We start from the raw sequence: 23,732 nt of genomic DNA on the forward strand, positions 1-23,732 counted from the left end.
CGTAACCTCAAATGACAGTTAAGTTAAAGAAAAATACACAGACTATTTTTAGGGTTAGGGAGAGAACAAAATCTCTAGATTCTAGACTGTGAGTGAGAGCGACATCTATCATACTTTTAGTATAATCATTCACATCACAAAACAAACTAAAATAAGGAATCCACTCAAGGGTCCAATAATAATGGAAATTTAAGATTTCGATTATTAAGAATTAAAACAGGCTAGTAATTATCTACAAATACGAGCCTAGAATTTGGTAATGTGTATAAATAATTTTTTTATTTTGCTCCAAACATGTCTTTATTTGTTTAATAAATGTATCTTTAGCGAGTTAACTTTATAGGCCTACAAATTACCAAAAAAATGGGTTACAGACAGGTAAAATATAGGCGAAATTTGTTACTCGGTCGAGAATATTGTGATTATAGATTGTGTGTTGCATAAGCAGTAAGGTTTATCATTTATATGTTTATATTTTGTAAAAATTTAGATTTACGGGCATTATGAATGAGATAATCCGATAACAGCTATTGTCTATAGAAAATTTGAACAACTCTAAAACTATATAAAAATATACCTAACGATTTCCGTTAGTTTTTAAGTAAGATTTTTTAAAAATATTTATTATTTATCCACTTTATATTATTATTATTATATAAATATGTGAACAATGTTTTCAATAAAATTGTGTGATATATTAAAAATGAAGATATGTCTGCCTTAATATATATTTTTTTGAAAAATTTTTGTTCTTAGTCTTAGTCTTAGATTTTTTGTTCACATTCTGTGAAGCACCCTCCATTGATGTGTTTTCAAAGAATTACCGATATTTTCTATATGAGCGCTTACCTAAAATGATTTATCTAATTGTAGCTACAAGTGTTTTGGAATGTAAATAAATACTTAGTACTTCACGTGCCATTATTTTAAAAACGTCATGCATTTTTTATACCACAAAGGAATCTCATTAAAATTATTCAGTGCGAAGAAAATGTTTTTTCCGACATAGACAAATAGTGTTCTACGACAACAAACAAATTTTGTAGATATTTTAAATTTTATTTTACAGTGTGAGTCCATGCAACTTTATTTTGGCGTTTATTATTTTGAATGTACTTGGTAGGTACATCAAATTTATTTTCCCAGACCTCACGAATATACCTATACCAAGTAACATTTTCTGTTACAAGTTATATAAAGTCAAAATTAATTTTATAAAACATGTATTTGTCGAAATAATATAGAATGATTTATATTGATTCTAGATGATGCTAGCAATGGCATAAAAAAATTGAACTCTAGAACATGTGTATTGTAAATTAATATTGTATTAGTTATCATTAGATCAGCAGAAAGAAGATAATGGAACATCAGGATATGTGTGTTATTCTACTGTTACATTGTCATTATGTAAGGTTGATTTAGTTTATGCTACAGAAACATAAGTAATTTTTTGAGCAATATACTTTATTGTTGATATACATATCTTACAATTAGTGTATCACTAAATTTCGAAATACAATGAAATAGGTACCTATCTCAAAACTTCTTTTTCAAATATCCTGCTATCTAAGTTGAATTTTAGTTTTCAATAATTATTTATAACTTCAACGGTGTAGTTCCTAGTTTTGAAATTACATCGGTATTACAATATTTCTGTTATATAATATAGTGAGGGTTACTTACTCCTAGCTGTTCTAAAAAAATCTCATGTTTGTTATTATAATAAGCATATTTTTCGGACTTTAGTAAGTTAACTACCTAAACAATTAAACCGCAGGGTTCATTTTTTCTAACATTCTATGCAAATTTTTGTATTCCAGCTATTTAGTTATCGCCACTAATATGTTAGATAGTAGGTATATTTATTTCAAATGAAATTCCTTGTTACAAACAGCGAAGTTTTCCATACATAAATAGTTGAAATGTTCTCGAAAACTTAAAAAAGTATAAGTAGGGGCTAATTTAAAAAATCTACATGCTTTTGAAACTAGTATTACCATTAAGCACTGTGAAAGCATGAAGTGTCTACAAATACTTTTACTTTTTTGTACATTATTTGTTTTGGCTGCCGCCGAAAAAACGGGTAAATACGAGATAATAATAATACCTAATATCAATTTTTTGCTTCCAATCTTTCTCGTCCATTGGCGTATAGAAATTTGATTTGATTGAATTATAATAATACTTCAGTTCTACGCATACCTATGGATTGATATTTATGATAGTGTTGATAAAGAACTCTGTCAACTATAAAATTTTAGCAAAATCAAGTCATTTTAAATTACAAATAAAAGAACAGTTTAAAAATTGGCACTTCAATGCTATCTAGCGCTCGAATGCGAAATATTTGTACTAAGATCCAATTATTTTGATCCAAACAACAATTTTATTAAGAAGTACCTAACTACTTTTGTGTGCGACAATAGAAAACATGTTGTAGGCCTTGTTACGTACCGAGGCTTATTTGGCCCATGCACTTTATATAATTTGTACTTTGTAAACTAATTATTTTTTGTATGTTTGTAGATGACCACAAAGCAAGCCATCATTCTCAAGAGAAATCGCACCAAAATAAGCATAGGCATGAGAAGTCCCACATTTCAGATCGGCATAAGAAAACCGAAACCAGAATTCACTCCAGTTCTCATTTCAAGCATTTAGCCTACCGCGATGGAAATCAGCAATGCCACGTTGTCTGCAATGGATCACCATGTAAGAGTCTACATTATTTATTTCAATTAAAATCAAATGTAAGCATTAGATATTATTTAGATATAAAAATATCTTTATTCTGGTGGCGGATTAGCCCTTAAATGTACAAAATAATAGTACTTTCTTTCTTCAGTTTCATTTTGAATTTATTATACCGCCAGCGAACTGCTCCGCTACCACTAATCGCAATATTTTCAACATGTAGTTATTACTCAGTTATTTGGCTAGCATTAAAGGATTTTCATCTTATCATACGATAAGACAAGTATTAGAGGTAGGCACTCCAGTTATTCGAACAGCTACGCATCTGTTAAATAGAAATTATTGTTGCAGCTCTCGATCTACGAGCGCATACTAAATTAAATGCATTTATTTATTTATTTACCTATTTATTTGTAGGTTTTTAAACAGTATATTCTGTGGCAATTAGCAAAGAGAATCCCTTGATTTTTCATCTCACCTTCCAATATTTTAAAAGTTTTAGTCTTCAAAAACCGTCTACAACAAAAATACAAATCTAATATTTTTCGTTGATTTCTACAGGCACTACAAAAATACATCTATACTTACTGGCGGTTTCGCTGTTTTTAATTTCACCATTTTCCGTTTAATTTTCAAAATCACAAAATTTGCGTTGGTGTCTGGAGATTACAGAGTATAACTAAAGTACTTGGTCAAATTTTAATGGTGTTTTCTACGTCCCAAGTCAACAAAACCAGTTCATATAAACATGTATCCGGAAACTGTAAAATAGGATAAAGCTATTTCATTCAAATTTGATTAGTTTCCAACAAATAGAAACTTGTTGCATGTCGCTTCATTATATGAAGAAAAAAACTGAAATGCGTATTGATGCCCTGTAACGGTTAAACAAGGCAAACTTTGGAAGAATTAAGTTTAATTAAATCGTTTTATTTTAGCTTCTACTTTGTGGTCCATGTACATGAAGCATTGAGACACCTTATATATTCATACAGCATTTGTGCAGAATACAATCATTAAAATTGTCATTTAACCATCTAAATTTGTTTTTATGACTAATAATACGTTTTCATTTATTTTCAGCTAATGGTTCGGACCTTCAAGTGTTATACAATGCAGACGCAGGGTTAATTGCTTATTTAAATCAAACAGCCCACGTAGCACTATTGGAAGATTATTTCAACAACATAACATTAATTTCAAACGGACAGTCTGGAAATGCAATAGTTGAAAACATTGCTAAAGACAAATACTATTCCATTGAAAAAAATGCCCAAACGGAAGAGGCTTTGTGGCTCTCATCAAAAACAGACTTCAACGCGTTCTTCAAAAATCTAACTTCCCTTCAAAAGTTCCTGAAACTCGGGGAGGAACATGGGAAAAGCATAAATAAAGGCGAAGACCTTATAAAAGCGGAAACACCTGATTTAAAGTTGTTGTCCTTTAAAACTGTTGAGGGCAATGTTACCTCTTTTGTAGATTTCAGGGTCGAACTGAATAGGACTCTAAGATTCATCTTCAAAGGTCAAGGTAGCTTCACTGTCCATAAAAACATAGTTTGGTTCACAAACGTGAATCTAGCATTCGCAGACTTATTCCGCGATTGTCAAGGCCAGTTGCAATCAGGGGACTTTAAATTAAATCTGACCAGAATCTATGACGTTAACAGTGGCGTGGAAGCTTTAGTCAATCTGCTCTCGCAACTTGGCACCCGAGTAAACCTGGCAAACCTACTTAGAAACCAACTGAGCTCGCCTGAGAAGCTGTTGGAGATACTGGCGAAATTAAGTGGAGGATCCAACGAAGGAATTGATGGAATAGTTACTGTGGTGACAACTGTTATCAGGGCTACAAACGGTCACGCTTCTATTAACGATGTCATCTCTGCTATACTCAATTACGAGACGGACGGAGATAGCACGAGTCTAACAAAGGTTGTTGATGAGGCCTTGGAACTTATAGAGTCTCAGAATAGGGCCTACAATAACTCCGAAGCTTTCCAAGGGATTGTAACTGTTCTAAAAGCTATAAACAACCACAACCTTGTTTTCAGAAACATTAACATTTCTGATATTCTAACGTTGCTCATATCTAGGAATCCCGTCACGATAATACAGACGGTTGTCAGAATCTTCATCAGATTCGGGAGTAGTGAAGGATTCCAGCAGGTTATTCGCGATTTTATACAAGGGCTTAACGGCACAGATGGTTTAAATATTATTTCAAGAATATTTCCTGGCGCGAACTTGGATAGTATACGTCACTCTATATCCTCGGCTTTGTCCTCTATTCCTGTAATTGGTCACTTGTTCAGAAATGTATCCAGCGTTGGAGAAGCATTTAATACGTCTAGCAGCTTTATAAGTGGAATCCCTGTTATTGGGCGACCTCTTGCGAATGCCGCATCAGGAATAGCATCTGGAATCGAAAATATTTTTGGGCCGCAACATCAACGTCCAGCATTTGGTCCACCTTTTCGTCCACCATATCGTCCAGGTGAGAACGTCTTAAAATAATTATTTGTACAGGGCAAATTTTCATTTTTTTCGTCAAATTCAAGAATGTTTTGTTATACAGGTTTAAACCCTAAAATTACTTTTAAGATTAACATTATCTTGTTCTATGAAATCCTATGATGCGAAACCTATGATGCAAAACAGTAAAAAAATATCTATCAGAAAAGCCTAAAAAATCATGAAATCAAACAAATTGTAAGAGAAAAAGATATGGTAAAATGCAGAAAGAATACGAATAATGAATAGACAGTTAGTGAATAAAACTAAAACTTCAAATGTTTAGATTTTCTGTGCTAGACCATAAGAAGTTCTTAAATCTGTACAAAGAAGACGGTCTTTTATTTGACATGCCCTTGTATTACATCCTGTATAGTAAAATTTTTATAAACCTTGTACTTTTTAAAATGATTGTGTAAATGTTCTCTATTTTAAATTATCTTTCATTCTAGACATACTCAATGATCAAGTAAACGCAACGGCTGCTAGTGTAACAGAAAGTTCGAATCATTCCTCTGGAAATGGTGTAACAGAAAAACCTAACGCTAGCAGTACTAATGCCAGTACTTCCGCGAATAGAACTGAAACCGAAACAAATTCCCCCACCAAAAGTGGTACAGAAGGTCCAAACACAGGTAATATTTTTTTTAGACAGCCCTATATTTTACTGCAATAACCTATTCAATTCCTTAGGAAATAGTGGCACAAAGCCGCCGTCTTCCCCGGAAGGTACAACTGCAGATACCTCGACGTCTAAGAAAGGATCGGAAGCCCCAAACCCTTCTAGTGGAAGTGCTGCAACTGAAAGTCCAAAGTCTGGTAACGAATTTATAGAATTTTGAATTATCACCTACAATATTTTATTTAGTTTACTTAGATGATTCGAATACATGTTCTAGGATCTACAGATGCTCCTGCATCAGGCGCAAGTAGTAGTCCTGCCTATTCTGCAGGTAATGACAGCATAACATAATTGATACAGTTTTAAATGCAATCTCTTTTCAAATTAAATTTAAATACATTTTGTTTCCTTTAGGATCGACGACTGCTGCACCAAGTTCTACCCCTTCAGGTAATACCATTATAGCATAATTGGTAGTGGCTTTAGCTGAAGTTTCTTTTATAGTTTCATTTTAATTAGATTTTAATCTTCAACAGGATCTACATTTGATATTAATTTCGGCCAAAGTTTTCAATTCAAGCAATTCGTTATGCCTGCTCTTTACGTTAATGAATATTAGAAGTGTAAATAAGTTTTTAATTTGCAGGAACCTCTAAAGCACCAGGTTCCAGAAAAGGCAAAAATCATGAATTACATGAGAAGGGTATGTATTTGCTTAAATATACTACTCTAGTTCCCAAATAGTAGGCAACAGAGAGATATATAGATAAATTAAATCGCTGTTTTGTTTTTTGTTAAAAACGGAATTTGATTGGTCATTAATAACAAAATCGAACTGTAATCACAGAAGACGAAAATGGCTAGAAATGGAACAAATTTTTGTTGCGTAAATTGAAGTCGTAAAAGTATGGCAATGGAAAAGAGCGAATTTATAATATGCCGAAGAATATTAAGCAAAAATAATAATAGAGTATCATACATATACATATAGCGAAAATTTATTGCCTTGACTAAACATAAACAAATGAAGAACAAATAGTCTTTAAGACTTCGCAAAATTTAAATAACACACTCTAGTTTCTAGTGAGTGCATCTAATTTTTCAGTGGTGCTTGTTCTTTTGAGAAATTTTACTGATTTTGTGCAACTTTTTCCAGTTGCAGTTCAATACATACTTTACATAGAGAATAAATTTGTAAGCATAATTTAATTCTTATCAAAATAAGCATGTCTATTCGTTGTTCTTTTACATTTTTTGGAACCTTCTAAAATGATACGTCCATGGACTCCCATTTTCCGCACGCCTTGCCCGCTGTAAGTATTTTGATTTGTTAGATTTGTTTTTATTTCCAGATCACCACCATCATCATCATACATCAAATAAAAAAGAAAATGTGCACACCAGACAGAAGCATGAGAAGGGTGAGCAGATTTTTTAAAAACAACTTCACAGAATTCAATTAATTTTTTTTATTCTTAGAACATCACGAGAATTTGAAATATTCGAATCGGAAAGAAAATTTACATCAGAAGCACAGACTTGAGGAAAAAGGTAAGAATTTTGATGAAATGAACTTCAATAATCATACTATTTTACGTGTAAAATTGAACTAAAAACACCTTAACATGGTTTTTCAATTCTCTTTTCCAATTTTAAGTAAAAATAGATATACCTACAAATATTTTTTAGAGCATCACCACGGACATTTACAAGGCCCAAACAAATATGAAAATGTTCAACAAAGATACAAACAACACGAAAAACGTAAGTACTAGATTTTAATTATCAATAACAAATTTTAATTCCGCTCTATAAGAAATATTAACCTTTTGAAGTTAATGGTAAATTTTCTTTGTTTTTTTCAGACGCTCAAGAAAAGATTCATGGTAAGGCTGTTCACGAGAAGAAACATGACGACCACCATAACCACCATTAGAAGATGTACATGCTCTACCATGGTTCTATTGGATATACCTACAGTTTCATTATCTACGATTATACCAAAACTATCTAATACATTTTTTTTAATCTGATAGTATTGTACTTGTTCTGATGACTAGTGCAAATAAGTAAAGATTTATAGCTACAAGACATATGTGTGTATAGCAACTGAAAAAGTGATTAATTTTTCTTATCCTTTCTACTAAAAATTTACAATGAATTGAAAGTTATAGGAAACGAAATTAATAATTAATATATATCATGCTTTCATTAATTTTATAAATATATTTTTTTAGGGAATGATGTCATTCAGAAAATTTTGCCAGCTCAATTGCAAATACTTATAAAATGTTTGTTTACCGTTCAAACCATTATCATTTTTATCGTAAAAATAAATATAGGAGAGACTAAATATTTGGATATATTGAACTGAATTTCAACATTGCACATATTTAGAATTTATCTATAACCTCCCTCCATGGGCTAACCACTGTTAGCATATACAGAGTGAACAATAATTATTACTCAATAGCAGCATAAACCTCATTTAAATATCCCCAATACGAATCCGTTTAGTATTTAGTTCTTTTATAAACAAATATTTGCAAAATTACACATTGTAGAAACGGGTGACTTGTTATTTTCATAAAATTTATTTAATACATTGCTTATTGAAAATATGAAGGTATATCAAGTATTAAGTAAATGTTATCGATACCGATAAGGAGTCTAAAATATATTTATTTTTCACAACAACCAATAAAACGCTTATCGGCACCTGTACTACAAATATTTCAAAATATAATTTACCTTAATTCTTGTACTTATTTAATTGATACGTCCTACACAAGGAAATATGATCTGTAATCGTCCTTGATTGAATCAAAATACTTGCTGTATAAAACTGTACAAATAGGGAATTTAGATAGGTGTAACACGTGACTGTGTACATTTTTTATTTAAATTTTAGTCAAGTGGCCATCATCCTAAGGGGAAAATTGAAAATTACGCCGCAAAATCGTATTTTTTACGAGATACGCAAACAGTTTTTAGAAAAAGTACATTTTATTTAAAAAATCCAAATGAAGTCTAACAGTGTTCTTTGACATTAACAAACTAGGTATGCAAAAATATACAGGGTGTTTCAGAAAGACCTCCTGTAAATACAGGGGGTGATAGTACGACAACAAATAAGAATTTTTTGTCTTATGAACTATATCCTATTTATCTCCTTTCGAGATACAAAGTGACAAAATAAAATTTTTTAAATAGAATTTTTATGAAAACGATGCGAAATATTTTTATGAAATTCGGTGTTCTGGGGTTTTTAAGGATGCCAAATACGCTGGTCTAATTGTTTTTTGTATATTTCATAGAGGGCGCTAGTTATGCTATTACATTCCCTATTACATTTTAAGTTCTAATTTTTTTAAGGAATTTACCATTCGGGCTCCAATTTCTAATGTACAATTTTATTTTCTAAAAATAATGTACTCTTGTTAGAACTTCCTAATGTGGACGGTTTTCGAGAAAAAAGGCTTTTAATTGAACTCTTACGGTGTGTAAAATAAGTGACTTTTCTCAAAGTAGGCTTATGTCAAAACTTATTGATGGATGTCTCATGAACAACGCATACATCCTTAGTGATATTTTAAACTCTAATTAACATTGTATTAAAATTTTAGTGATTGTTAATGGCTTTAGTTAGTAATGACTAGCATTGAATTAAACTTTTGGGGAATATTTCCCGGATTTTTAATTTTTTTTTTGTTTAATAAGATGAGTAATGTGTCGTAAATATGGTGACTTATTTGTTTTATTTACAAGTATATTATTAAGGAGATACCTACATCCTAATAAATACTTTCTGATCACATTTATTACTTCAAAAATTAATTATAGTTACACACAAGTTAATATAAATTTCCCTTTCGAAATAGTTCGAAAATTTAGCTGACCAACTTGTAATAAATAACTATATAGTTTGGTTGGACATTACTTGCCTGGTTTTTATCAATTTGTACCTAATCTAAAACTTCCTTGGTAATTAAATACCGAACGCGGTATTTTTCCGGATTACATAGCTCGAAAGTTAAAAATGTTCATAATGTGTTAAAACCTTGTTTTAGTTAATGTGATGGGATACAAAAAAACATTGTAAAGTTTTTACCTACTCCCGAAATCAGGATTTTAATATGTATTTCCCTTTTTATTAACAGCTACAGCTACCTTAAAAAAAAACTAGAAAGAAGAAAAAATAATAACTATAAAGCATGAAATGATTGTTAGGATGCGAGGAACAATATCCGGTAACTTTTTGGCTTTTCATCGAAGTTGAATAATAAAAAAAGCCTTATAAACAAATAAAATCAGCATTTTCGTTGAAATATCACAACTTTCTAAGCTGCCATTAATTGTTAAATAAATAAATTAATAAATGGAACTTACCTATCTTGTAAAAAAAATTCAAGCTTTAAAATAAGATGTCGTGCGTCTCAATCCGTCCAGTAGAACCAGATATATGGTAAAATTGGTGCGCTCGGATACGGAAAATGTAAGATATTGCACTAAATTTACAATAACGTTGGTTAAAGTTAATATTTTTTTAATTTTCAAAAAAATATATGTCTGTTATGAAACTATTAACGCATAAAAAATTGTACTTGAAATAAAAATAAACTTTTTACAGCCATTTATACATTTAATTTGTTAATAACAATTAAACTGACCACTTTCTGGCTTTGCGACCAAGTTTTTTATATTCAGAAGGTCAAAATACTTAAGAATAAGGTGTTTGCAGACGTGGCACTCTGATTGGCCACGGAACCCTATCCCAGGCATGTATATGTAACTATTGTTGAAAATGTTACCCCGTTCATAGTAAAACACTCTTCATCAGACGACATGACAAGCGAAATAAGTCTATTTATTATCTGTGCATGTTGAAGTAACCAATGACAAAATTCTAATCGCTGAGGAGCATCTACAGTATGTAACGCTTGTACATTTTGGCGATGAAACGGATATAACATTTCTCTGTTCAGTACACTCCATTCAGTGATAAATGAAGATTACTTGCTGTACATCGAACACTAATTGAAGAGCTGTCAATGACATCATCTATTATATCTTCTTCATTTTGTACATTCACTTCAGTAGGACGAATGGCCTTTTTGCAACGGGGTTACCTTCTTTTCGAAGTCTACGAAATGATGCACTAAAGTTTGAGGACAGGGTGATGTCAATTTGAGTATCTTCGTCGGTATTCTCGGGCTGCTTGTCTGGCTTTTCCATTGGAATATCCAAAGACAATATCTGCAGACTCTTCATTTGTAAATGAATAAACAAAATGGCACAAATAATAATTGTTGTAATTTTTATTTATCAGGTTACTTTGATTGAAATATGAAATTATATTTTTTAAATTGTAACTTCTAAACAAAACCGAATCGGACCTATGTTCATATAAGAAAAAAAGTTTGAAATTAACCAAGCTACTATCTGTCAAAATTGAGTTGTCATACAGCTTGTAGAACACCCTGTCTGTTACATTTAGTGAAGTTTTCATCTTCATTATTATGTTATTTTAGATATTAGTATTAGATATGTACAGATTAGTGCTGGCAAAAACCGGAAAAAAGTGAAACCGATTAACCGGGTTCCGTAAAAACCGATTTCAGATAAAACCGGTTAGTCGAATAGTTGCTAAAACCGGTTATTCGAATAACCCGTTACTTGAATCACCAAAACTGGATATCTGAAAATCGGTGCTTTACAAAAACAAACTCAGAGAAGTTGTCAAAAAAAAAGGTCTTTACAAAAATCTGGAAGTCAAATTTGTTTACGAAGAAATCGATCTCCAAAAAAAAGGTCAATTGCAATCGGACAAATCGATGTCTAAAAAAAAAGGAAGTAGATCATCGAATAATCGGATATTTGAAGATTCGAATAACCGAATAACCGGTTTTCGGATATTTGAAGAATCGAATAACCGAATAATCGGTTTTCGGATTTCATAAAAATCCGAATTATCCGAAACCGGTTAACCGACTATCCAAAAAACCGATTTCAGTTGCCAGCACTAGTACAGATACTTGACCTACAATTAATTCTGACTGAAGAACGCGTTGTAGAATTTTGACAGTCAAATATTTGGACATTCTGTATATGTTAGGATGTGAGCGGGTGTTTCATGCTATTACGCCTCATTTTTGATATGTAACAAACAATTAAGATATTTTTGCAGCTCGATGTAATAATTGCTGAGGATTAATAATCTTTTATCAATTATCTATGCAGAGCAAAAATTAGTAGACGTGTATATATATATATAGAGGTGAGATACGAATTTTTGTAATAAGTTCTATTCACCTATACATCATGCTTTCCTGGAACGAACACCAATGTTTAATTTCTTTAAGTTTATTTGCTCAGCGAGATAAAAGGTGGAATAAAATTTTTATCTAAATCTAAATTAGAAAACACTTGTCAGTACGAAGTCTGTTGACAAATAATTAAGTCAGACGTCAATCTAGTATTGGTCGTTTTTTTTGTGCAAAAAGCTTCTATTTGGTGATTGCGCAAAGGTGCCAACGTGGAATAAAAATTGATTCCAGCAATCAATCGCTTATCGATATATCAATAGAGGATCGGTTCACGTATAAATACCAAGTGATCTACTTCTTTATCATTTTTCGAGGTACTTTTGGTGACATTTCAGTGATCCGTTGGCAGGTATTTTATTATATTTATTTTAAGTAGGATTTTCGGTGCTTTGCATCGTTTTTGCCAATTATTGGATCGTGTGCCGGATCTGATTTTAATGTTATTAAGTGCTTAAGGATGAAATTTACTGGAAGGGAGAGTCAATTTGAGTAAGAACTCAACTTAGAGGATACATTTTTAAATATTCGGAAGTGCTTTTGATTTTTTAATAATTACATAAATCTGGAATCATATTTTTTCTTCCAGTATGTTTCATGCTTTACGTTGTGAGAGAATTGTATGGAAACTTAGTCAAAATTAAGGCATTACTTTTTTTCATAGTTGTTAACAGAATTTTTCGAATAATGTTAAATTTAAACGTTTAATATATTTGAATTGATTAAATTTAACATCTTTTTTTTCAATATCGTGACTAATTTCAATTTGTTCTATAGTTTAAATGTGAGAAAACGAATAGATGTTGACTTCATATAATTTTAGGAATGATACCTACCTATACATTAACACTTAAAAATTTGTACCTGTTACAAAATATTTTACATAGTTTATATTTTCGTACAATCTTCAATGATGTGGATATTTCCTTTCCAAATCTTTTAATTTTGCTTTATTGCATTTTTCATGATTTTTTTAACAAAATTGTTCATTGAGCAACGTAGATGAAAATTAGTACCTACATATCATTAACTTAAATCATTTTCAGAAAAGATAATTAACAAAAATGCAACAATTATTTCAATATTTTTGAATTTTATGATGTAATACTGACAATGAGTTATAGTCAAGCATCGTACGATCAAAATTTAAAACAGAGATAAGAGTAACTGACAAGACAAATAGTCAAGTTCGAATACGTAAACTGTTACTAAGAGGTGTTGCAAAAGTTGAAATTGCCGGTCTACAGTGTATTATTTCCAAACTAAAGTTCAAAATATATTTTTTGTGGACATGTTTATGGAAAATACGTTTAGTTGGTAATTAAAAACATCAATTTAATATAGGAATATCAGATTTAATAGAATTGAACATATTTTTTTATCAACAATAAGTATCTAATGTTAATGGGTATCGCTACAGTAATTGAAATGAAAAATAGACGCCATCAGTATTAATTTTGACCATAACTCTTTATCATTGGATTCTAAATATGTATGTAATAATTACAATGGGTTTTGATCTTCTGAGAGGATTGTTAAAAATTTTTACTAGTACCTAGACAAATATTGGAAATACAAAATTACTGCTTATTTTTACAGGGTGTTCTAAATTTCACAAGCCCTCATCTGACAATAGAATTTAAAGTAAAAAAATGCTTATAAATATGAATCGCGAGATACAGGATGTCTCTGAAATTCCAGGAAACTTTGTTTATTTTCAAAACGCAAAAGAAAATTTGCACAAATGTTTCACTTTATATCTTAAGGAATTTTAATTATGTAAAATTTTTCCTTAAAAAAAATTTCGGAAATTTTAGTTTCAATATACTGTATCTGGGAAACCTAGTCCAGATCTTCATATATTTGTCCATAAACACAAAAACATGTATAAAAAAAGTTTTTGTAAAAGCATAAACAAATGTATCTGTGTTCTTTACACAAAATACATTTGATTTTTCTACGGACAAAAGTTTTTGTTTCTTTTCTGCATTGAAAAACAATGTTTGTAGATATGATTCTCGACCAATACGAAAGGAAACTTCTGTTCCTTTTTGAAGAGTTCAATCGCCAGGTTTGGCTTATGCATTTCGGGTCACCCTGTACAATTATTTGCATAAATTCAATTTTCCTTTAAAGTGGCTTCTTCCTTGTATAGGTGGCACTTGTTCCTATACTTCAAGACATGTCTTATTCAAACAAAGTGATATCTAACGAGGTTAATAGAATTCTACTAATCTCTCACATTTTTTACTTACGCTATATTTATGTAGCCATATTACTATTGTGAAATACATTACTATTTGTTAAAACGAGATTTCAACAGGTACTATAAAACACCAGATAAGATAAATCTATATCTTTCCTTTGAAATTTATGAGAAAGGAACTGTATCTACCTGTTGCCAAGCCCTAATCTGTACGAAAAATTTGTTTAATTTTCGGTTGTGCGAAGAATTTTATTTATTTACGTTAGGGATATTGTATATATCACTTTACAAATATAAAGGTATCGGTAAGACAATCCAAATGCAACATAATTTATGTTCGTCTAATTTTGTTGTGCCACATTGTTGAAACAAACCTAATTCCTTTTAAATTATTTAAAGAAAAGTTTTCAAAAACATTATTAAATCACCTTAACATATAAAAAAGCTTGTTATTTTTTGTCTAAATCATTTAGTGAACCGATTTTCTAATAATGATTTTGTCTAATTTTTTGGAATTGATCTAGGTAATTCTTGGTTTCCTATGATAAGAATACCAAAATTCTTGAAGTTATTTGGATTGTAAGTGTAAGACCATGTACTTTAATTAGTATTTTTTATGTTTCAGGTTTATTTAGCCGTAAATATTAGGAAGAAGGGCACAGAAATGTTATAATACAAGTAGAATTTACTGCAAGCAATTTGGGGGCTTACATATTAATGTAAGATGATTTTTATCTATGGACCATGGACCTATAGAACTTTTGATAATTAGTTAGTTGGGAAGAAAATAGCGTACATTGTTACAAATTTAGCATTTTCAAAACTCTCCTACAACCAAATTTCAATTGAGTCATTTTCCTTCCTCTTTTGATTAAACTTCTTCATATGTATTCCAGATTTCATGAAGAAACAAGAGTAACTGGTGATGTACATTGCAGGCAGTCTTTAGGTGGAAGGTGTAGGTCTTAGCATATTATTGAATTGCCAGATCTAACTCTTCCATGCGAAGAATGTCTAGGGCGACATCTCGTTTCAGTCCGGTGAATCATCCAAGTGTATTGCTAAATCATCCCCATTTATACCTTCAAGTGAGTTCTGTAGAGTAAGTGGAGAAGTGGTCTCTTCACTTTGATTTGAACAGTGAGATTCAACTCCTCCAACTTAGTTTTTGAACTCTCAGCTACAAGAAATTTTTATAAACGACAAAAAACAACAATTATGGTAGGTTAGGTATAAAGACTAAATTAAATCTTTCGTGCTTAGAAGTTGTAGAGAAAGACAGGGTAAAATAGCCAACTGCCATTTTGCGTCAAAATTCTTATTGCTAAGCTTGAAATATTTTGAATTTGCATTATATATATTATTAATTTTCATAAATTTACGTAATAAACAAGAATTTACTACGCAATAACCATGTATTATTTTGATCTAAAATACTACAAATATATTTTAATATGTAGTTTTTTTTTTTATACAAATAACACAAATTGACATTATGTCAAACCGCCATTTTGGGGCAAACGAGAACAATTGGTTGTGGTACTTGATCAATCTAGGGACTTTAGAAATCGTGTTTCAATTGTGTCATCTATGTAGTAAAAGAAAGTACAACTAAAACCTCTTACCATTGTCCTTCTCAAATTTGATTATAGAGGCTATAATTTGGTAATAGAGAGACGAAAAGGAGGAACTTAAATTAGAAGTTTTCTTTAATAAAATATTGACTAGTACGTCAAAACTTTGACACAACCAACCAAATATATTTTTTAATTAAATAAACATGTTTATAGGAAGTTATTAACAAATTTATTAACGTAGTTCGCATTAATTTTCATTCATCAAAAGAGTACAGATTTATTTATGTAAAAACTTCGTTATTTCCTTCATTTTAGTTTCTGAAAGATTATGAGTGCATATACAGGGTCGGAAAGTCCCCATGGTTCACCCATAAGATCCACTTCTTATTTGTGGAAGGGCGAAATGGGCGATGACTATTAGACGCCTTCATTATAGCCATCTTTCTCTATCGCACGGATTTCTATGACTTTCTTTATTGCTCTCACGTAACGGCCGATGAACCATGGGGACTTTCCGACCCTGTATATGTTATTATTGTTTCTAAAAAACATATCAAGGTAATTAGATTAGCTTTATGTTATTTATTATTTAATGACATCAATTGTACTGTGTCCCTTGACTTCATAACACAATACAGCGATAAACTATATGTCAGCATGATTTACAAATTTGCGTAAAATGAGCAAATATGTTAGAAATGGAGAATATTATTTAAATATATTTTTGACAACCTCCACTTTGTCCTGCTATAAAGGCTATAGTAGAAAATGATATGAACTTAATTTTTTTTAGCATATTTGGACTTCAGATAAATAGTAAACATCTTAAAAATATTTTAAACACAATTTGGCATTTAAATGCCAAGAATAAAATGCTTAAACATTATCTGTGTGCCCTATATTTCTTGTGTTTTGTATTTTAGTACCTATTCTAATAATAAATATTTTAATTATTTTATGTTTGTATTATTAAACAACAAAGTGACTTATATGTCTTAAAAGGTAGAAAGAATCTCACATATTTGGTAAAAAAAATATTTTTCAATATTTTTGATTGTTTAACGTTGGAGATTTATCTGTTTTATTCAAAATTCATAACAAGTTTTTACACGAGACACATTAAAGAATAATATTTATATATCCAAGAAGTACATTTCCCATCACACACCTTTCTCAGCTAACCTGATTTTGATAGAGAAAAAGACGGTCTTTGTGAGTATTCCTCTACTTTCAAATTTTGAAGGATCATATTCTTATCGAAATATCGAAACTTTGAGAATTATATTTTTTTTCAAAATAAAATTTACTTTGTTCTTAGAAATGGTAATGATAACACGTTCTATTTAGTGCTACTGTGATTTCTATTAATTAAAATAACGTATAACTTTAAACAATGTCAGAATAATTAATTTACTGGAACTGATAAATAAGTATTACTATTTCACTTTGTATGGTGCCATTGTTCTGAGACTATAAACTACATTAATTTTCAATTGGTCTCGTTAGTGCTCAATCTCTTACAAAAAAAATAGTCTTAGCTGATCTTTCCAATAGTCTATTCTATGGTCGAGTATACCTTTCCTTTACTTTTCTGTTCTGTTGTTGCGATATCTATTTAAAAAATGGCGGCAGACGTTGATACAGATTTAACTTGGAAAATGTTATTTCCAGTTATCGTTAATTTAATAATGTCTTTTATAACATACATTGTTACAGTGAGGTTAATACCAAAATTGAAAGATATGTTTATAAAAGCGAATCTTTTTGGCATTGATATGAGTAAAACAACTAGTGAAAAAGTGTAAGGTTATGTGTATTATCAAAATCTTGAAATAAATAATTTAATTTGTAGGCCTGAATCTCTAGGCGTAGTAACAGGATGCACTTTCTTAATTACAATGTTTTTATTTATTCCCGTGCCATTCGGAAACAGTCTTTTTAACGGCGCTTTTCCACATGATGAGGTAAGTTAAACGTAACTTGAAAACTCCAAAAATATATATGATTTATGTTTTAGTTTGTGGAATTAATTGCTGCCCTACTTTCAATTTGTTGTATGTTACTATTGGGATTTGCCGACGACGTATTAGATCTGCGTTGGAGGCACAAACTGCTTCTCCCAACGATAGCGTCTCTGCCATTATTAATGGTGTATTATGTCAATTTCAACTCTACAACAATCATAGTTCCGAAGCCACTGAGGGAACTTCTAGGCTTTTCCGTTGATGTTGGGATTTTTTATTATATATACATGGGAATGTTAGCAGTTTTTTGTACCAACGCAATAAATATTTTGGCGGGAGTGAATGGATTGGAAGTTGGACAAAGTATAGTTATTGCACTGTCGATTATCACCTTCAACGTCATAGAATTATCAGGATTATTGTGGAAGGCTCATCAGTTTAGTTTGTACTTTATGTTACCCTATACGGCAACAGCCCTAGCCCTTTTGAAGCATAACTGGTAAGTGGTTTTGACGCATTAGTAGAAGTTGGTTATTTTAATTTATATAGTTTAGTTGAACTGCAGAACACGACAGTGTTATTATGTAATTAAGATAACTTGGACATACAAAATCAGTTTGTTACAAGTATAAAAGTTATCAAAAGGTCACTCAAAGGATTTGAGAATCATTTAGATGCAGGTATACGAAATATATTTGGAATACATTTGAAATTCAAAGTAGGTATATCATCTTCAAACATAGAATAGAATTTTGGATAAAAGTGGACAAAATTTAAGGTAGAACTTCATTCACCGATTTCATTAGTAACGCACTACTTACGACTGTCGTAAGTTTCAATTTGGTGTTTTAAGTGACAGAAAATATATACTTCTTCCAAAAATAATTAAATATTTGCCGTATTGTTTCAAAGTGACAAAATCGAGTTTTATTGAGTTACATAAGTTAAACTCGGTTTAAAGCTAATTGTCAAATAAAAACACATTACTTAAATAATCTCATTTATTTAATACTTTGTCAACACAATATAAATCAAACTATTTTGTATAAAAAACTAACATCTTATAAATAGTGAATTATAAAGTAACATGGAGTTTACAGTTTATTACAATTTTACAACCTTGCATACTTTGCAAATGAAACTATTATCCTTCGTAATAATCTAATTTTGAATAAAAATTAGTAAGTAAGAAATCATATCTCCAATTATGTTCATTTACAAAACGTGGTGCAAAATAACTATCCCGATATTTACGTGCTTTTATAAGTTGTGTCTTTCCGTCTATATATACACCGTTCTCAATTAAGTCTTCTATATAACTATTATCTATCTTCTGCTTATCTATTCTATCCCAGTTTATCACATTTTTTGGCTTGCTGGCCAGAAACTCAACAACTTGTGCAGGATCGTTGCAGTACTCACAAAACCATCCCCCGTAATGGTTCAAGTCACCTAGTATTATACCTTTGTATACTTGGCTTGACAATGTTTTGTTGTCGGTCAGTAGGCTCAACTTATTATTAAACATTTCTTTTAAAAAAGAGACGGTACACGCCCCACCACTTATAATCGTCCGACTTGGATGCATCCAAAAGAATCCAAACACCGACCAGCGAAAGCGGAACTTTATGGGTTGAGGCCATTGATCGTAAAATTTGAGGAAAGTCAGGGCGTCTCGATTTGGTATTTCGTTTAAATTACTTGATAGGATTATGTCGTCGTTTCTCAAGTTTTTCAATCGTGTCTTTACTTTCTTCCATAAATGTTCCCTTTTGTCTTGGATGTATAAAATTTTGTCCTGGTATTCTTTGTAGAATTTATTATTCAACTTGCTTTGCAAATAGTTTGATCCTCGGTCTTCGTAAAGTATAAATAAGTCAACGATATCACCTAAAGAATAAGAGACGTAAAAAATTTTATGCAATCTAAATTCTAAGTCAAGAACATTACCTAATTCATTTATCCTTATATCGGCTACGTATTCTGAATACCTGTCGACTTCAAAGAAATAGATCAGTCGTCTTTCAAAGGTTCTTGGCCCTTTAATCTTAATAGGTTTTCTGCTAGCTATCATGGCTCTCCATAATACTTCTGGTTGCCCACAATCGTTACCGTGCCACCCTGGTAAGCATTTGCATTTCCAATTGATTTCTTTGGAAATTTTCATTGATATTAAGTCTGTACCAGACTTGAAACACAAACTTGAATTAAAGTCAATATAACTGTGTTTAGTGCTTACTGATTTTAATATTATATTGGTGTTTAACGTATGATATGTTGCAGTTGCATCTTTCACATCGTCATTGCTCTTCAAAAATGATATTTTAATATCCGATTTAGGTTCAGTAGGTGCGACTTGTAAGAAAAAATACGATAGTATTAGAAGTATCTGGGTTAAGAGTAGTATCCAGATGGATATTCTCTTCAAGTTTAAACGAAAAGTATACATTTATTTGTTATTACACTACATAACCTAAGTTATTAATTCGCGTTTACAATGCGGGAGGTTATTTTGGTTTAGAGAAATTTTAAATCCGTATTGCTTTGAAATATTCATGATTTCATATTACGTTTGGACTGTCGCCCAGGTATTAGAAAAAAAAGACACTATAATCACTTCATCGTCCACTTATTTTTTGACATTTTTGCGAGTTCTGTTATAGCACAGATAGTAATAAATTTTATAGATGGGTAACTCTCTACTTCCCCGCCAATCCTTGTTGTAGCAGCGCCTCTGTTGACGCGTTTCCGTACTATCACAACGAGTTTCACTAGTTGTGTACTTTAAAATCCATGTTATTTATTTTTTTTATTAAACATACAGGTTGTTCTGATTTATAGGTGAACAACAAAACACAGAAAAAATATAACTGTGTATTATAATTATAAAAATATCAAAATACTTTAGATTTATTACAATTATTGAAACTAATACCTGATTTTTGTTATACCTACCTAGTACAAACTTAACCTATGCCGAATCTAGTTAATATAAGATAGATAGTTTTTAAATAATTCCTGTTGTCTTATGCATTCAAACTTATAAAAGTAGTAGTCTACATTTCTGTACCTATATACAGAATTAGATATATATTATTTAATTATTTTATTTTCTCGCTAGCTTTATTTCAAATTAAATTTGTTTCTGATAGAATCATATTAATGGAGAATTTATTTTCAGGTACCCTTCAAAAGTATTTGTCGGTGATACCTTTTGTTACTTCTCTGGAATGACATTTGCCGTAGTAGGAATTCTTGGACATTTCAGTAAAACGTCTCTCTTATTTTTCATACCCCAAATTTTTAACTTCCTTTACTCCTCTCCGCAGTTATTCCACTTTATCCCCTGTCCTAGACATAGGTTACCTAAATTTAATTCCAAGACAGACAGATTAGAAATAAGCACAACAAATTTCGTTTATTCTGATCTTAGTTTCTTAGGAAAGCTAATTGTTAATGTGTTCAGAGTTTTTAGGTTAATCCAGTGGCAGGAAAAAGACGGTTACGTCATCACTAATAACTTCACCCTTATAAATTTAGTTTTGTTTTATTTAGGACCTTTGCACGAGGCTAAGTTAACAACCATACTGATAGCTGTGCAGGTTATTTGCACCTGTGTCGCCTTTGTTATAAGATATCCTTTGGCTTCGATTTTTTATGATGTATAGATTTCTAACGGTTTTTTCGTTGAATTAGATATTTCGTGTATATAGTTTTAACTGGAACTGATGTACCTATTTTTCTATATGGCTATTCCAAAGAGGTTATTAACTTTGTTACTGTAAAAAGCTTGTTGAAAATAAAACGGTACTTTCTCTAATTTTAACAATTTAATGTCACCTATCCTTAACTGCATTCTCACATTTTTCAATCGAGTTTTAAGGAAAGTCAGGATGATGTCCTGAAAAATCATTTTCGTGTTAGAAAGAGCAAGATTTTGTAATTAATCTCAAATAACGATAAACAATTTTATTTTTTTTTTTTAAGAAAAATCAACCGTTAAATTTTTGGATTATGCTGCGTTGTCTTATGTTTGGTGTAGTGGTAATGTGTTTTGGTGTTTTAGTGGGCACTAAAATTTTCGTTTTGCGGAAAATTGTGAAATAAAGCAAATATAGTTCCTAAATATTTTTTATTTTTTTTTATAAATAGTCAAATTTACATAAAATAAATTTCAAAATATTTAACAAAAAAATTTCAATAATTTTAACAACAAAATTGTAAAGAATACATCCTAATCTAAGTAAATCTACGAATATCACAAAGGAAATAATTATCATCACTAAATGACTATTATTAATTTATTAAATAAACCAAAAATTGGTTTATATTTCGCAGCAAAGACTAAACAAATCAAAATCTTCTATTTAATTAAAGCAGTCTTTGATTAATTTGTTTATTTATTAATACAAAAAATAATTCTGTTTTTATAGTATATTAGATCGACTCCAGATAAATTAAATATGGCTACAATGTTGAGTGATATTAGCTAACTGCTAGATAACGATGAACGATAGTTTATTATTTAGTTTAAACTGCATTCCTACTAAAAAAAAATTTAAAACAATGTGAAGACATAGGATCCCACGCATATTTTTTATTTACAATTCCTGTCACAACACTATCTTGAGTTTGGCAATGAAAATAATGCTCTTATCATCAGCTTCAGTGTGTGGTAAGAGTTTTGTCAAGGAACGTGTTAACGAGACAAAGTTCAGGAATTGGTTTAATTAATATACGCAACTTTTAGTTTATTTGTTCGTGTGCCGAGTGTTAAACAGAGAAAAATGCATATTGATTATAGTTACATTGAATCTGGTTTTATTCCTGTTAATGTAATAATATAATAAGTGAAAAAGATTGTACAGAAACAATTTTATTCGACAAGATATTCTGGGTCAATCTGCATTGGGAAGTCTTGATGCGATTAATATTTTATTTTTTATTTTAAACACACAGTAGCATAATAGCACATTTTTAATTGGACGTACTTATAATTTGCAGGACGTTAATTCATTATATTTAATTTTAATTCTGAAAGTAGTAAGTAGATACAGTATGCCATACTGAATTAATCAGTTGAGTTACATCCTCTGTACATGGAAGGTGATTATTACGTAAAACAAAATTATTTCGACGTAACTACGCCTAAGCGACTTTGATTTGTTTCGTTTCCCTTACTGCGCTTTCTACTATCACAAATTAATGTTTCCTGTCTTTAAGAAGCTTGGACAAGAAAGCAGATTCTTATCTTCAGGGTGTTCAGATTTGATCCGGATTATTATTTTATATACTGAGTGTTTTAATGCGTCTAAAGAATCGAGCGCCATATCACCGTCAGATGTCACTAGGCGGCTGCTGTGATTTTTTCGATGGATGTCCACAGCAGGCATAGAGGCATGAATTATGTATTACACTTGGTTTTGTAGAAGCATTGGCACCCTGTGTATATAAAAAATTATCATCGAAATCGCACGACATACTAAAATTTGGCAGTGGGGTCCCGGATCACGTCAGAATGCCCTGTATATCACAACCTCAGTAAAAATAATTCAAATTATTTAGCAATTTTTACTAAAGATGATAAGTACATTAGTACAGAACAATTAACATCCTCTTTGCGCCTTCTGTGTAGGTCAGAAGGGAAGAGAAAGATTAGTTGCCAGGCTACCATATTTTATGGCTATTATTTTATCTTATTCGTCTGTTCACTGGGTGTAATAACGACATTGCGTTAAATTTGTTCTTCGTGCAAACAAAAAATGAGAGTAACTACTGATTTCCATGATGGTTCAAGTTACTAAAGAGCCATGGAAGATAAAAATTTCAA

General features: G+C 30.8%; 3 protein-coding genes across 4 annotated transcripts; 2 read left to right on the plus strand and 1 right to left on the minus strand.

The window, feature by feature from the left end:
- Nucleotides 1-1,968: 1,968 nt before the first annotated feature.
- LOC108912853 lies at nt 1,969-7,925 on the plus strand. 2 transcript variants are annotated; one of them, XM_018718266.1, is made up of 12 exons: nt 1,969-2,086; nt 2,530-2,715; nt 3,781-5,193; nt 5,663-5,845; nt 5,904-6,029; nt 6,110-6,163; nt 6,247-6,282; nt 6,479-6,535; nt 7,185-7,253; nt 7,312-7,383; nt 7,522-7,596; nt 7,698-7,925. In XM_018718266.1, exons 1-12 carry the CDS (start codon nt 2,020-2,022, stop codon nt 7,766-7,768), a joined length of 2,409 nt encoding a protein of 802 aa, XP_018573782.1. In that variant the 5' UTR covers nt 1,969-2,019; the 3' UTR covers nt 7,769-7,925. The 2 variants fall into 2 exon arrangements, with proteins under 2 accessions (XP_018573782.1, XP_018573783.1); XM_018718267.2 differs by having other exon boundaries at nt 7,188-7,253.
- A 9,603-nt stretch (nt 7,926-17,528) lies between these two features.
- On the plus strand, nt 17,529-21,722 carry LOC108912844 (UDP-N-acetylglucosamine--dolichyl-phosphate N-acetylglucosaminephosphotransferase). The gene is made up of 4 exons (XM_018718242.2): nt 17,529-17,739; nt 17,791-17,902; nt 17,956-18,401; nt 21,084-21,722. Exons 1-4 carry the CDS (start codon nt 17,561-17,563, stop codon nt 21,568-21,570), a joined length of 1,224 nt encoding a protein of 407 aa, XP_018573758.1. The 5' UTR covers nt 17,529-17,560; the 3' UTR covers nt 21,571-21,722.
- On the minus strand, nt 18,903-20,562 carry LOC108912843 (beta-1,4-mannosyl-glycoprotein 4-beta-N-acetylglucosaminyltransferase). Its single transcript, XM_018718241.1, has 2 exons — nt 19,853-20,562; nt 18,903-19,792 (listed from the first exon to the last, which is right to left on the minus strand). Exons 1-2 carry the CDS (start codon nt 20,349-20,351, stop codon nt 19,047-19,049), a joined length of 1,245 nt encoding a protein of 414 aa, XP_018573757.1. The 5' UTR covers nt 20,352-20,562; the 3' UTR covers nt 18,903-19,046.
- Nucleotides 21,723-23,732: the final 2,010 nt, after the last annotated feature.

The sequence above is a fragment of the Anoplophora glabripennis genome, unplaced genomic scaffold, assembly GCF_000390285.2.
Source record: "Anoplophora glabripennis isolate ALB-LARVAE unplaced genomic scaffold, Agla_2.0 scaffold321, whole genome shotgun sequence".
Lineage (NCBI taxonomy): Eukaryota > Metazoa > Arthropoda > Insecta > Coleoptera > Cerambycidae > Anoplophora > Anoplophora glabripennis.

Excerpts from the sequence above, each read along its gene's own strand:
- LOC108912853 (XM_018718266.1), top strand. The coding sequence starts at position 2,020 with ATGAAGTGTCTACAAATACTTTTACTTTTTTGTACATTATTTGTTTTG. Across the intron at positions 2,087-2,529 it reads GGCTGCCGCCGAAAAAACGG|ATGACCACAAAGCAAGCCAT; the intron begins GTAAATACGAGA and ends GTATGTTTGTAG. Across the intron at positions 7,384-7,521 it reads GCACAGACTTGAGGAAAAAG|AGCATCACCACGGACATTTA; the intron begins GTAAGAATTTTG and ends AATATTTTTTAG.
- LOC108912844 (XM_018718242.2), top strand. The coding sequence starts at position 17,561 with ATGGCGGCAGACGTTGATACAGATTTAACTTGGAAAATGTTATTTCCA. Across the intron at positions 17,740-17,790 it reads AAAACAACTAGTGAAAAAGT|GCCTGAATCTCTAGGCGTAG; the intron begins GTAAGGTTATGT and ends TTTAATTTGTAG. Across the intron at positions 18,402-21,083 it reads GCCCTTTTGAAGCATAACTG|GTACCCTTCAAAAGTATTTG; the intron begins GTAAGTGGTTTT and ends ATTTATTTTCAG.
- LOC108912843 (XM_018718241.1), bottom strand. The coding sequence starts at position 20,351 with ATGTATACTTTTCGTTTAAACTTGAAGAGAATATCCATCTGGATACTA. Across the intron at positions 19,793-19,852 it reads TATAAGGATAAATGAATTAG|GTGATATCGTTGACTTATTT; the intron begins GTAATGTTCTTG and ends CTTATTCTTTAG.